Raw genomic sequence first — 15,864 nt, 5'->3', positions numbered from 1 at the left:
CATGACAGGGAGTATGATAGGGGAGGTTGCATGACGGGGAGTATGATAGGGGAGGGAGCATGACAGGGAGTATGATAGGGGAGGGAGTATGACAGGGAGTATGATAGGGGAGGGAGTATGACAGGGAGTATGATAGGGGAGGGAGTATGACATGGAGTATGATAGGGGAGGGAGTATGATAGGGGAGGGAGCATGACAGGGAGTATGATAGGGGAGGGAGTATGACAGGGAGTATGATAGGGGAGGGAGTATGACAGGGAGTATGATAAGGGAGGGAGCATGACAGGGAGTATGATAGGGGAGGGAGCATGACAGGGAGTATGATAGGGGAGGGAGTATGATAGGGGAGGGAGTATGACAGGGAGTATGATAGGGGAGGGAGTATGACAGGGAGTATGATAGGGGAGGGAGTATGACAGGGAGTATGATAGGGGAGGGAGTATGACAGGGAGTATGATAAGGGAGGGAGCATGACAGGGAGTATGATAGGGGAGGGAGTATGACAGGGAGTATGATAGGGGAGGGAGTATGATAGGGGAGGGAGTATGACAGGGAGTTTGATAGGGGAGGGAGTTTGACTGCCTACCCTGACTGCACGTCTCCTGCTAAACACTTATTTTATAGTTTATTACTATATCCATACTTCTTGTACAGTACAGATAAAGCATAAAGAACAGAGTGCGGGGTGGAGGTTTGGAGGAATATAGGGAGGGGAGCAGTCAGTGTAGGCAAGGTGGGTGTAGGCAGGCTGGGTGTAGATAGCTTGAGGAGGAGTGCAGGCTCAGGGAGGTGAGGCGTGTAAGAGAGTGACAGGAGAGACATTGGGAGAGGACAGGATTCACAGACTGACTGTTACTGACAGAGTGAGTGACAGTGACATTAGGAGAGGGCAGGGTGCACAGAGACAAAGACAGAGCGAGTGACTGTGAGACTGACAGGGAGAGGGCAGGGACCAGGGTGCACAGAGAAAGTGTGAGTGTGATAATAACGGAAAAGGAAGGAGGAAGTGACAGAGGCAGAGAGGAGGCTGGTGGTGCCTGTAGCCGGCGTGCAGCTGCTCTCAGGAGGATGCACCAAGCACAGTCCCCAATTACCGGTGAGTGGTATCAACTTCGTGACAGAGAGGAGTTATATAGGGGGTAACACAGGGAGTTATACAGGGGGTTACACAGGGAGTTATATAGAGGTTACACAGGGAGTTATACAAGGGGTTACACAGGGAGTTATATAGAGTTTACACAGGGAGTTATACAGGGGTTACACAGGGAGTTATATAGAGGTTACACAGGGAGTTATACAGAGGGTTACACAGAGGGAACATGATGTTATGGGAGTTTTACAGATGTTACACATGGAGTTATACAGAGGTTACATGGTGTGATGGGAGTTATACAGAGGTTACACGGGGAGTTATACAGAGGTGAGATGGTGTGATGGGAGTTATACAGGGGTTACACGGGAGTTATACAGATGTTGCACAGGGAGTTATACAGAGGTTACATGGTGTGATAGGAGGTATACAGGAGGTTACACGGTGAGTTATACAGAGGTTACATGATGTGATGGGAGTTATACAGGAGGTTACACAGTGAGTTATACAGAGGTTACATGGTGTGATGGGAGTTATACAGAGGTTACACAGGGAGTTATACAGATGTTGCACAGGGAATTATACAGAGGCTACATGGCGTGATGGGAGTTATACAGAGGTTACACGGTGAGATATACAGAGGTTACATGGTGTGATGGGAGTTATACAGAGGTTACACGGGGAGTTATACAGAGGTTACATGGTGTGATGGGAGTTATACAGAGGTTACACGGGGAGTTATATAGAGGTTACATGGTGTGATGGGAGTTATACAGAGGTTACACGGGGAGTTCTACAGAGGTTACATGGCGTGATGGGAGTTATACAGGAGGTTACACAGGGAGTTATACAGAGGTTACACGGGGAGTTATACAGAGGTTACATGGTGTAATAGGAGTTATACAGATGTTACACGGGGAGTTATACAGATGTTGCACAGGGAGTTATACAGGGGGTTACACAGGGAGTTATACAGGGAGTTATATAGAGGTTACACAGGGAGTTATACAGACGGTTACACAGAGGGAACATGGTGTGATGGGAGTTATACAGATGTTACACAAGGAGTTATACAGAGGTTAGATGGTGTGATGGGAGTTATACAGAGGTTACACGGTGAGTTATACAGAGGTTAGATGGTGTGATGGGAGTTATACAGAGGTTACACGGTGAGTTATACAGAGGTTAGATGGTGTGATGGGAGTTATACAGAGGTTACAAGGGGAGTTATACAGATGTTGCACAGGGAGTTATACAGAGGTTACATGGTGTGATGGGAGTTATACAGAGGTTACACGGTGAGTTATACAGAGGTTACATGGTGTGATGGGAGTTATACAGAGGTTACACAGGGAGTTATACAGAGGTTACATGGTGTGATGGGAGTTATACAGGAGATTACATGGTGAGTTATACAGAGGTTACATGATGTGATGGGAGTTATACAGGAGGTTACAGAGGGAGTTATACAGAGGTTACACAGGGAGTTATACAGGGGGTTACACAGGGAGTTATATAGAGGTTACATAGGGAGTTATATAGAGGGTTACACAGAGGGAACATGGTGTGATGGGAGTTATACAGATGTTACAAGGGGAGTTATACAGATGTTGCACAGGGAGTTATACAGAGGTTACATGGTGTGATGGGAGTTATACAGAGGTTACACGGGGAGTTATACAGAGGTTACATGGTGTGATGGGAGTTGTACAGAGGTTACAAGGGGAGTTATACAGATGTTGCACAGGGAGTTATACAGAGGTTACATGGTGTGATGGGAGTTATACAGAGGTTACACAGGGAGTTATACAGAGGTTACACGGTGAGTTATACAGATGTTACATGGTGTGATGGGAGTTATACAGGAGGTTACATGGTGAGTTATACAGAGGCTACATGGTGTGATGGGAGTTATACAGAGGTTACACTGGGAGTTATACAGAGGTTACATGGTGTGATGGGAGTTATACAGAGGTTACACGGTTAGTTATACAGAGGTTACATGGTGTGATGGGAGTTATACAGAGGTTACACGGGGAGTTATACAGAGGTTACATGGTGTGATGGGAGTTATACAGAGGTTACATGGGGAGTTATACAGAGGTTACATGGCGTGATGGGAGTTATACAGGAGGTTACACAGGGAGTTATACATAGGTTACATGGGGAGTTATACAGAGGTTACATGGTGTAATAGGAGTTACACAGATGTTACACAGGGAGTTATACAGATGTTGCACAGGGAGTTATACAGAGGTTACATGGTGTGATGGGAGTTATACAGAGGTTACAAGGGGAGTTATACAGATGTTGCACAGGGAGTTATACAGAGGTTACATGGTGTGATGGGAGTTATACAGAGGTTACACAGGGAGTTATACAGAGGGTTACACAAAGGGAACATGGTGTGATGGGAGTTATACAGATGTTACACAAGGAGTTATACAGAGGTTACACGGTGTGATGGGAGTTATACAGAGGTTACACGGGGAGTTATACAGAGGTTACATGGTGTGATGGTAGTTATACAGAGGTTACAAGGGGAGTTATACAGGAGATTACACAGGGAGTTATACAGAGGTTACACAGTCAGTTATATAGAGGTTACATGGTGTGATGGGAGTTATACAGGGGTTACATGGTGTGATGGGAGTTATACAGGAGGTTACACAGGGAGTTATACAGAGGTTACACAGGGAGTTATACAGGGGGTTACACAGGGAGTTATATAGAGGTTACACAGGGAGTTATATAGATGGTTACACAGAGGGAACATGGTGTGATGGGAGTTATACAGATGTTACAAGGGGAGTTATACAGATGTTGCACAGGGAGTTATACAGAGGTTACATGGTGTGATGGGAGTTATACAGAGGTTACACGGGGAGTTATACAGAGGTTACATGGTGTGATGGGAGTTATACAGAGGTTACAAGGGGAGTTATACAGATGTTGCACAGGGAGTTATACAGAGGTTACATGGTGTGATGGGAGTTATACAGAGGTTACACAGGGAGTTATACAGAGGTTACATGGTGAGTTATACAGATGTTACATGGTGTGATGGGAGTTATACAGAGGTTACACTGGGAGTTATACAGAGGTTACATGGTGTGATGGGAGTTATACAGAGGTTACACGGTTAGTTATACAGAGGTTACATTGTGTGATGGGAGTTATACAGAGGTTACACAGGGAGTTATACAGAGGTTACATGGTGTGATGGGAGTTATACAGAGGTTACATGGGGAGTTATACAGAGGTTACATGGCCTGATGGGAGTTATACAGGAGGTTACACAGGGAGTTATACATTGGTTACATGGTGAGTTATACAGAGGTTACATGGTGTAATAGGAGTTATACAGAAGTTACACAGGGAGTTCTACAGATGTTGCACAGGGAGTTATACAGAGGTTACATGATGTGATGGGAGTTATACAGAGGTTACAAGGGGAGTTATACAGATGTTGCACAGGGAGTTATACAGAGGTTACATGGTGTGATGGGAGTTATACAGAGGTTACACAGGGAGTTATACAGAGGGTTACACAAAGGGAACATGGTGTGATGGGAGTTATACAGATGTTACACAAGGAGTTATACAGAGGTTACATGGTGTGATGGGAGTTATACAGAGGTTACACGGTGAGTTATACAGAGGTGACATGGTGTGATGGGAGTTATACAGAGGTTACAAGGGGAGTTATAGAGATGTTGCACAGGGAGTTATACAGAGGTTACATGCTGTGATGGGAGTTATACAGGAGGTTACATGGTGAGTTAAACAGAGGTTACATGGTGTGATGGGAGTTATACAGGAGGTTACACAGGGAGTTATACAGAGGTTACACAGGGAGTTATACAGAGGTTACACAGTCAGTTATACAGAGGTTACATGGTGTGATGGGAGTTATACAGAGGTTACACAGGGAGTTATACAGATGTTGCACAGGGAGTTATACAGAGGTTACATGGTGTGATGGGAGTTATACAGAGGTTACACGGGGAGTTATATAGAGGTTACATGGCGTGATGGGAGTTATACAGGAGGTTACACAGGAAGTTATACAGATGTTACATGGTGTAATAGGATAGAGAAAACCATAAACAGCGCTGAGAGGTCAAAATCCAACGGGAGACACAGATCCCAAATGTTCAGCTGTAATATTCCAACGAAGCTGTCTTATTTTCTCATAACTCCAACGTGGATTTTCATGATATGAGAAATAAAATACAAAAAATGGGTTACATAACTATTAGGATGTACACAGTGTAAATTCACTGTCACTCACAACGCGTTTCAACGCTCGCTGGCTTCTTTATCAAGTGGAGTGACCCTGTTATAGGATCAAACCAGCACTGGTATCCACCGTGGATACCAGTGCTGGTTTGATCCCATAGCAGGGTCCCTCCACTTGATAAAGACGCCCTCGAGTGTTGAAACGCATTGTGAGTGACAGTGAATTTACATTCCGTACCTGCAAAGCCTATTTCATGTCATTTAAATAGAGCACCCGGGTTCTATACCATCTGTAAAGCTCATGGATTAGGCTTGTTACTATCTGGTATGGATGTATTATTGCTTATATATATTTTAAACATTAAAAAGTGATTTTATCTACATCCTGAGTTTTCCTTCACTTTCATATATGTGACCAATGGGAAGTTGAGGAAAAAATATACGGAGAAAAGAAACCTTTATGAGTCTGCGACATGTCTTGCTGATGTAAGCTTATAGTAAGAATTACTTTATGCATCTTCTGCTATGTGCTATGGGAGTTATACAGATGTTACACAAGGAGTTATACAGAGGTTACACGGTGTGATGGGAGTTATACAGAGGTTACACGGGGAGTTATACAGAGGTTACATGGTGTGATGGTAGTTATACAGAGGTTACAAGGGGAGTTATACAGGAGATTACACAGGGAGTTATACAGAGGTTACACAGTCAGTTATATAGAGGTTACATGGTGTGATGGGAGTTATACAGGGGTTACATGGTGTGATGGGAGTTATACAGGAGGTTACACAGGGAGTTATACAGAGGTTACACAGGGAGTTATACAGGGGGTTACACAGGGAGTTATATAGAGGTTACACAGGGAGTTATATAGATGGTTACACAGAGGGAACATGGTGTGATGGGAGTTATACAGATGTTACAAGGGGAGTTATACAGATGTTGCACAGGGAGTTATACAGAGGTTACATGGTGTGATGGGAGTTATACAGAGGTTACACGGGGAGTTATACAGAGGTTACATGGTGTGATGGGAGTTATACAGAGGTTACAAGGGGAGTTATACAGATGTTGCACAGGGAGTTATACAGAGGTTACATGGTGTGATGGGAGTTATACAGAGGTTACACAGGGAGTTATACAGAGGTTACATGGTGAGTTATACAGATGTTACATGGTGTGATGGGAGTTATACAGAGGTTACACTGGGAGTTATACAGAGGTTACATGGTGTGATGGGAGTTATACAGAGGTTACACGGTTAGTTATACAGAGGTTACATTGTGTGATGGGAGTTATACAGAGGTTACACAGGGAGTTATACAGAGGTTACATGGTGTGATGGGAGTTATACAGAGGTTACATGGGGAGTTATACAGAGGTTACATGGCCTGATGGGAGTTATACAGGAGGTTACACAGGGAGTTATACATTGGTTACATGGTGAGTTATACAGAGGTTACATGGTGTAATAGGAGTTATACAGAAGTTACACAGTGAGTTCTACAGATGTTGCACAGGGAGTTATACAGAGGTTACATGATGTGATGGGAGTTATACAGAGGTTACAAGGGGAGTTATACAGATGTTGCACAGGGAGTTATACAGAGGTTACATGGTGTGATGGGAGTTATACAGAGGTTACACAGGGAGTTATACAGAGGGTTACACAAAGGGAACATGGTGTGATGGGAGTTATACAGATGTTACACAAGGAGTTATACAGAGGTTACATGGTGTGATGGGAGTTATACAGAGGTTACACGGTGAGTTATACAGAGGTGACATGGTGTGATGGGAGTTATACAGAGGTTACAAGGGGAGTTATAGAGATGTTGCACAGGGAGTTATACAGAGGTTACATGCTGTGATGGGAGTTATACAGGAGGTTACATGGTGAGTTAAACAGAGGTTACATGGTGTGATGGGAGTTATACAGGAGGTTACACAGGGAGTTATACAGAGGTTACACAGGGAGTTATACAGAGGTTACACAGTCAGTTATACAGAGGTTACATGGTGTGATGGGAGTTATACAGAGGTTACACAGGGAGTTATACAGATGTTGCACAGGGAGTTATACAGAGGTTACATGGTGTGATGGGAGTTATACAGAGGTTACACGGGGAGTTATATAGAGGTTACATGGCGTGATGGGAGTTATACAGGAGGTTACACAGGAAGTTATACAGATGTTACATGGTGTAATAGGATAGAGAAAACCATAAACAGCGCTGAGAGGTCAAAATCCAACGGGAGACACAGATCCCAAATGTTCAGCTGTAATATTCCAACGAAGCTGTCTTATTTTCTCATAACTCCAACGTGGATTTTCATGATATGAGAAATAAAATACAAAAAATGGGTTACATAACTATTAGGATGTACACAGTGTAAATTCACTGTCACTCACAACGCGTTTCAACGCTCGCTGGCTTCTTTATCAAGTGGAGTGACCCTGTTATAGGATCAAACCAGCACTGGTATCCACCGTGGATACCAGTGCTGGTTTGATCCCATAGCAGGGTCCCTCCACTTGATAAAGACGCCCTCGAGTGTTGAAACGCATTGTGAGTGACAGTGAATTTACATTCCGTACCTGCAAAGCCTATTTCATGTCATTTAAATAGAGCACCCGGGTTCTATACCATCTGTAAAGCTCATGGATTAGGCTTGTTACTATCTGGTATGGATGTATTATTGCTTATATATATTTTAAACATTAAAAAGTGATTTTATCTACATCCTGAGTTTTCCTTCACTTTCATATATGTGACCAATGGGAAGTTGAGGAAAAAATATACGGAGAAAAGAAACCTTTATGAGTCTGCGACATGTCTTGCTGATGTAAGCTTATAGTAAGAATTACTTTATGCATCTTCTGCTATGTGCACTAAAGGTGTATTCTACTACTGAGCACATCCTTGGGAACCAGTGGACTCATTCTTCAGTAACTGTGTACATCCTAATAGTTATGTAACCCATTTTTTGTATTTTATTTCTCATATCATGAAAATCCACGTTGGAGTTATGAGAAAATAAGACAGCTTCGTTGGAATATTACAGCTGCACATTTGGGATCTGTGTCTCCCGTTGGATTTTGACCTCTCAGCGCTGTTTATGGTTTTCTCTGTTGTATCCTATTACGCCATGTAACATCTGTATAACTTCCTGTGTAACCTCCTGTATAACTCCCATCACGCCATGTAACCTCTGTATAACTAAGTGGTGTTTCATTTTTAAAACCAGAGCCGCTGTGAGGTGTTGCGCCCTATAATTTAGTGTTTCTTGTTTTGTTTTATGGTGTAATAGGAGTTATACAGATGTTACACAGGGAGTTATATAGATGTTACATGGTGTGATGGGAGTTATACAGATGTTACACATGGGAGTTATACAGAGGTTACACAGGGAGTTATACGGATATGACATGGTGTGATGGGAGTTATACAGAGGTTACATGGTGTGATGGGAGTTATACAGAGGTTACACAGGAAGTTATATAGAGGTTACACAAGGAGTTATACAGGGAATGTTACATGGTGTGAAGGGAGTTATACAGAGGTTACTTAGGGAGTTATACAGAGGTTACATGATGTGATGGGAATTATACAGAGGTTACTCAGGGAGTTATACAGCGGTTACATGGTGTGATGGTAATTATACAAAGGTTACATGGTGTGATGGGAGTTATACAGAGGTTACATGATGTGATGGAAGTTATACAGAGGTTGCATAGTGTGATGGGAATTATACAGATGTTACACAGGGAGTTATATAGATGTTACATGGTGTGATGGGAGTTATACAGATGTTACACAGGGAGTTATATAGATGTTACATGGTGTGATGGGAGTTATACAGATGTTACACAGGGAGTTATATAGATGTTACATGGTGTGATGGGAGTTATACAGATGTTACACAGGGAGTTATATAGATGTTACATGGTGTGATGGGAGTTATACAGATGTTACACATGGGAGTTATACAGAGGTTACACAGGGAGTTATACAGAGGTTACACAGGGAGTTATACGGATATGACATGGTATGATGGGAGTTATACAGAGGTTACATGGTGTGATGGGAGTTATACAGAGGTTACACAGGAAGTTATATAGAGGTTACACAAGGAGTTATACAGGGAATGTTACATGGTGTGAAGGGAGTTATACAGAGGTTACTTAGGGAGTTATACAGAGGTTACATGATGTGATGGGAATTATACAGAGGTTATACAGGGTTTGATACACGGTGTAATGGGAGTTATACAGAGGTTACTAAGGGAGTTATACAGAGGTTACACAGGAAGTTATACAGGGATTGTTACATAGTGTGATGGGAGTTATACAGAGGTTACACAGGAAGTTATACAGGGATTGTTACATGGTGTGATGGGAGTTATACAGAGGTTACTCAGGGAGTTATACAGCGGTTACATGGTGTGATGGTAATTATACAAAGGTTACATGGTGTGATGGGAGTTATACAGAGGTTACATGATGTGATGGAAGTTATACAGAGGTTGCATAGTGTGATGGGAATTATACAGAGATTACACAGGGAGTTATACAGGGATTTTTACATGGTCTGATGGGAGTTATACAGAGGTTACCCAAGGAGTTACAGTATATAGGGGTTACATGGTGTGATGGGAGTTATACAGAGGTTACATGGTGTGATGGGAGTTATACAGAGGTTACACATGAAGTTATATAGAGGTTACACAAGGAGTTATACAAGGAATGTTACATGGTGTGATGGGAGTTATATAGAGGTTACTTAGGGAGTTATACAGAGGTTACATGATGTGATGGGAATTATACAGAGGTTATACAGGGTTTGATACACGGTGTAATGGGAGTTATGCAGAGGTTACTAGGGGAGTTATACAGAGGTTACACAGGGAGTTATACAGGGATTGTTACATGGTGTGATGGGAGTTATACAGAGGTTACACAGGAAGTTATTCAGGGATTGTTACATGGTGTGATGGGAGTTATACAGAGGTTACTCAGGGAGTTATACAGAGGTTACATGGTGTGATGGTAATTATACAAAGGTTATATGGTGTGATGGGAGTTATACAGAGGTTACATGATGTGATGGGAGTTATACAGAGGTTGCATAGTGTGATGGGAATTATACAGAGATTACACAGGGAGTTATACAGGGATTTTTACATGGTCTGATGGGAGTTATACAGAGGTTACACAAGGAGTTACAGTATATAGGGGTTACATGGTTTGATGGGAGTTATACAGATGTTACATGGTGTGGTGGGATTTATACAGAGGTTACACAGGGAGTTATACAGAGGTTACACAGGGAGTTATACAGGGATTGTTAAATAAGGGGCCTATTCTTCATCATCACTTAATTTTTACAAAACCAGGTGAAAATTAACATTTTCACCTGCAATTGTAAAAATCAAGTGTTCAGGCCATTCATCAAGATGGTAAGGCAGGAGATATCATAGATATCTCCTACTTACCTTTCTCTGGTGGAATGGCCCACTGTCCCCATACACTAGCATCACAGATATCTCCTACTTACCTTTCTCTGGCGGAATGGCCCACTGTCCCCATACACTAGCATTACAGATATCTCCTACTTACCTTCCTCTTGCAGAATGGCCCGCTGTCCCCATACACTAGCATTACAGATATCTCCTACTTACCTTCCTCTTGCGGAATGGCCCGCTGTCCCCATACACTAATATTACAGATATCTCCTACTTACCTTCCTCTGGCGGAATGGCCCACTGTCCCCATACACTAGTATCACAGATATCTCCGGCTTACCTTCCTCTTGCGGAATGGCTGCTGTCCCCATACACTAGTATCACAGATATCTCCTACTTACCTTCCTCTTGCGGAATGGCCCGCTGTCTCCATACACTAGTATTACAGATATCTACTACTTACCTTCCTCTGGCGGAATGGCCCACTGTCCCCATACACTAGTATCACAGATACCGTATGTCCTACTTACCTTCCTCTGGCGTAATGGCCCCACTGTCCCCATACACTAGTATTACAGATATCTCCTGCTTACCTTCCTCTTGCGAAATGGCCCGCTGTCCCCATACACTAGTATCACAGATATCTCCTACTTACCTTCCTCTTGCGGAATGGCCCGCTGTCCCCATACACTAGTATCACAGATATCTCCTACTTACCTTCCTCTGCCGGAATGGCCTGCTGTCCCCATACACTAGTATCACAGATATCTCCTACTTACCTTCCTCTGGCGGAATGGCCCGCTGTCCGCATACACTAGCATCACAGATATCTCCTACTTACCTTCCTCTTGCGGAATGGCCCGCTGTCCCCATACACTAGTATCACAGATATCTCCTACTTACCTTCCTCTGGCGGAATGGCCCGCTGTCCCCATACACTAGTATCATAGATATCTCCTACTTACCTTCCTCTGCCGGAATGGCCCGCTGTCCCCATACACTAGTATTACAGATATCTCCTACTTACCTTCCTCTTGCGGAATGGCTCGCTGTCCCCATACACTAGTATCACAGATATCTCCTACTTACCTTTCTCTGGCGGAATGGCCCGCTGTCTGCATACACTAGCATCACAGATATCTCCTACTTACCTTTCTCTGGCAGAATGGCCCGCTGTCCCCATACACTAGTATCACAGATATCTCCCACTCACCTTCCTCTTGCGGAATGGCCCGCTGTCCCCATACACTAGTATCACAGATATCTCCTTCTTACCTTCCTCTGCCGGAATGGCCCACTGTCCGCATACACTAGTATCACAGATATCTCCTACTTACCTTCCTCTTGCGGAATGGCCCGCTGTCCCCATACACTAGTATCACAGATATCTCCTACTTACCTTCCTCTGGCGGAATGGCCCGCTGTCCCCATACACTAGTATCACAGATATCTCCTACTTACCTTCCTCTGCCGGAATGGCCCGCTGTCCCCATACACTAGTATTACAGATATCTCCTACTTACCTTCCTCTTGCGGAATGGCTCGCTGTCCCCATACACTAGTATCACAGATATCTCCTACTTACCTTTCTCTGGCGGAATGGCCCACTATCTGCATACACTAGCATCACAGATATCTCCTACTTACCTTTCTCTGGCAGAATGGCCCGCTGTCCCCATACACTAGTATCACAGATATCTCCCACTCACCTTCCTCTTGCGGAATGGCCCGCTGTCCCCATACACTAGTATCACAGATATCTCCTTCTTACCTTCCTCTGCCGGAATGGCCCGCTGTCCGCATACACTAGTATCACAGATATCTCCTACTTACCTTCCTCTTGCGGAATGGCCCGCTGTCCCCATACACTAGTGTCACAGATATCTTCTACTTACCTTCCTCTGGCGGAATGGCCCGCTGTCCCCATACACTAGTATCACAGATATCTCCTACTTACCTTCCTCTGCCGGAATGGCCCGCTGTCCCCATACACTAGTATTACAGATATCTCCTACTTACCTTCCTCTTGCGGAATGGCCCGCTGTCCCCATACACTAATATTACAGATATCTCCGGCTTACCTTTCTCTGGCGGAATGGCCCGCTGTCCCCATACACTAGTATTACAGATATCTTCTACTTACCTTCCTCTCGCGGAATGGCTCGCTGTCCCCATACACTATTATGGGGACACAGGGTCTCATTCAGACCCGCTCGCGAGTGCTGTACGCTCGCAAGCGGGTCGATGTTACCCAAATGCGCATGTGCACAAAGGGGGCGTGCTGTCGATGGTGAGTGACAGCACGCCCCCTTTGGTGGGCGTGCCGGTGGCGTAGCTGCCCAGACGGAGGCGTTCCCATGGTCCGGCCCCAGTGACTCAGACTGCCCGCGGCCCGCATGACGCTGCAGCCCGGGGGGCACATGGCACCCTGCCCCCCGGCCCAGCCCGCCACTGGTCATATGTAGTCACGGAGGAACCTTCATACTGAAGGGAAATGCATTAGGACTGTGGACTGTCACACATCTCTCTTCCCCAGTCCTTGTGTCTGTCACCCCCCACTCTTCCTCAGCCCCTGTGTCACACATCCCTCTTCCCCAGCCCCTATCACACCTTCCCCTCTTCCCTAGCCCCTGTCACATCTCCCCTTCTTTTCCAGCCCCTATCACATCTCCCCCTCTTCCCCAGCCCGTCACATCTCCCCCTCTTCCCCAGCCCGTCACATCTCCCCCTCTTCCCCAGCCCCTATCACATCTCCCCCTCTTCCCCAGCCCCTATAACATCTCCCCCTCTTCCCCAGCCCGTCACATCTCCCCCTCTTCCCCAGCCCCTATCACATCTCCCCCTCTTCACCAGCCCCTATAACATCTCCCCTTCTTCCCCAGCCCCTATCACATCTCCCCCTCTTCCCCAGCACCTGTCACATCTTCCCCTCTTCCCCAACCCCTATCACATCTCCCCCTCTTCTCCAGCCCCTATAACATCTCCCCCTCTTCTCCAGCCCCTATCACATCTCCCCTTCTTCCCAAGCCCCTGTCACATATGCCCCTGTTCCCCAGCTCTTGACACATCTCCCCTTCTTCCCCAGCCCCTGTCACATCTCCCCCTCTTCTCCAGCCCCTATCACATTTCCCCCTCCTCTCCAGCCCCTATCACATCTCCCCCTCTTCCCCAGCTCCTGTCACATCTCCCTTTCTTCTCCAGCCCCTATCACATCTCCCCCTCTTCTCCAGCCCCTATCACATCTCCCCCTCTTCCCCAGCCCATCACATCTCCCCCTCTTCCCCAGCCCCTAGCACATCTCCCCTTCTTCCCAAGCCCCTGTCACATATGCCCCTCTTCCCCAGCTCTTGACACATTTCCCCTTCTTCCCCAGCCCCTGTCACATCTCCCCCTCTTTTCAAGCCACATCTCCCCCTCCTCTCCAGCCCCTATTACATCTCCCGTTCTTACCCAGCCCCTATCACATCTCCCCCTCTTCCCCAGCTCTTGAAACATCTCCCCTTCTTCCTGAGCCCCTGTCACATCTCCCTTTCTTCTCCAGCCCCTATCACACCTCCCCCTCTTCCCCAGCCCCTATGACATCTTCCCCTCTTCCTGAGCCCCTATCACATCTCCCCCTCTTCCCCAGCCCCTATGACATCTCCCCCTCTTCTCCAGCCCCTATCACATCTCCCCTTCTTCCCAAGCCCCTGTCACATATGCCCCTCTTCCCCAGCTCTTGACACATCTCCCCTTCTTTCCGAGCCCCTGTCACATCTCCCCCTCTTCTCCAGCCCCTATCACACCTCCCCCTCTTCCTGAGCCCCTATCACATCTCCCCCTCTTCTCCAGCCCCTATCACATCTCCCCCTCCTCTCCAGCCCCAATCACTTCTCCCATTCTTCCCCAGCCCCTATCACATCTCCCCCTCTTCCCCAGCTCTTGAAACATCTCCCCTTCTTCCCGAGCCCCTGTCACATCTCCCTTTCTTCTCCAGCCCCTATCACATCTCCCCCTCTTCCCCAGCTCCTATCAAATCTCCCCCTCTTCTCCAGCCCCTATCACATCTCCCTTTCTTCCCAAGCCCCTATCACATCTCCCCCTCTTCCCCAGCCCGTCACATCTCCCCCTCTTCTCCAGCCCCTATCACATCTCCCCCTCCTCTCCAGCCCCAATCACATCTCCCGTTCTTCCCCAGCCCCTATCACATCTCCCCCTCTTCCCCAGCTCTTGAAACATCTCCCCTTCTTCCTGAGCCCCTATCACATCTCCCTTTCTTCTCCAGCCCCTATCACACCTCCCTTTCTTCTCCAGCCCCTATCACACCTCCCCCTCTTCCTGAGCCCCTATCACATCTCCCCTTCTTCCCCAGCCCCTATGACATCTCCCCCTCTTCTCCAGCCCATATCACATCTCCCCTTCTTCCCAAGCCCCTGTCACATATGCCCCTCTTCCCCAGCTCTTGACACATCTCCCCTTCTTCCCGAGCCCCTGTCACATCTCCCCCTCTTCCCCAGCCCCAGTCACATCCCCCCCTCTTCTCCAGCCCCAGTCACATCTCCCCCTCTTCTCCAGCCCCTGTCACATCTCCCCCTCTTCTCCAGCCCCTATCACATCTCCCGTTCTTCCCCAGCCCCTATCACATCTCCCCCTCTTCCCCAGCTCTTGAAACATCTCCCCTTCTTCCCGAGCCCCTGACACATCTCCCCCTCTTCCTGAGCCACGTCACATCTCCCCCTCTTCCCCAGCCCCTGTCACATCTCCCTTTCTTCTCCAGCCCCTATCACACCTCCCCCTCTTCCCCAGCCCCTATCACATCTCCCCCTCTTCCCTAGCCCCTGTCACATCTCCCCCTCTTCCCCAGCCCGTCACATCTCCCCTTCTTCCCTAGCCCCTATCACATATCTCCCTCTTCCCCAGCCTCTATCACATATGCCCCTTGTCCCAATCTCCTGTCACCTCTTCCCCAACCCCTGCCACCCCCTTCATCTGTAGCTCCCCACCTCACGACCTGTGAGACTGTAGCCCAGCCCGACCCGGCCAACACTTACCTGCTGCACTTGACTGTACTCTTCAGTCTTCTC

At 46.6% G+C, this 15,864-nt stretch overlaps 1 protein-coding gene across 5 annotated transcripts in view; it reads left to right on the top strand.

The window, feature by feature from the left end:
• Window positions 1-821: 821 nt before the first annotated feature.
• The window catches only part of IL27RA (interleukin 27 receptor subunit alpha), a 73,443-nt gene continuing 58,400 nt past the window's right edge, over window positions 822-15,864 (top strand). For 3 of the 5 annotated variants that reach the window (XR_015878523.1, XM_088473962.1, XM_088473966.1), the window contains exon 1: window positions 7,916-8,182. Coding sequence is in view for 1 of the 5 variants with exons in the window: in XM_088473965.1 (XP_088330091.1) it covers window positions 1,069-1,096 (28 nt within the window). In the remaining 4 variants the exon portion in view is untranslated. Of the gene's footprint in view, window positions 1,097-7,915; window positions 8,183-15,864 lie in introns of those variants that run through there. The other 2 variants (XM_088473965.1, XM_088473964.1) reach the window with 1 other exon arrangement.

The sequence above is a fragment of the Taudactylus pleione genome, unplaced genomic scaffold, assembly GCF_031769625.1.
Source record: "Taudactylus pleione unplaced genomic scaffold, aTauple2 ptg000145l, whole genome shotgun sequence".
In the NCBI taxonomy this organism is placed as follows: domain Eukaryota; kingdom Metazoa; phylum Chordata; class Amphibia; order Anura; family Myobatrachidae; genus Taudactylus; species Taudactylus pleione.
The sequence above is the reverse complement of the archived record's forward strand: the minus strand, read 5'-3'. Positions and strand labels throughout refer to the sequence as shown.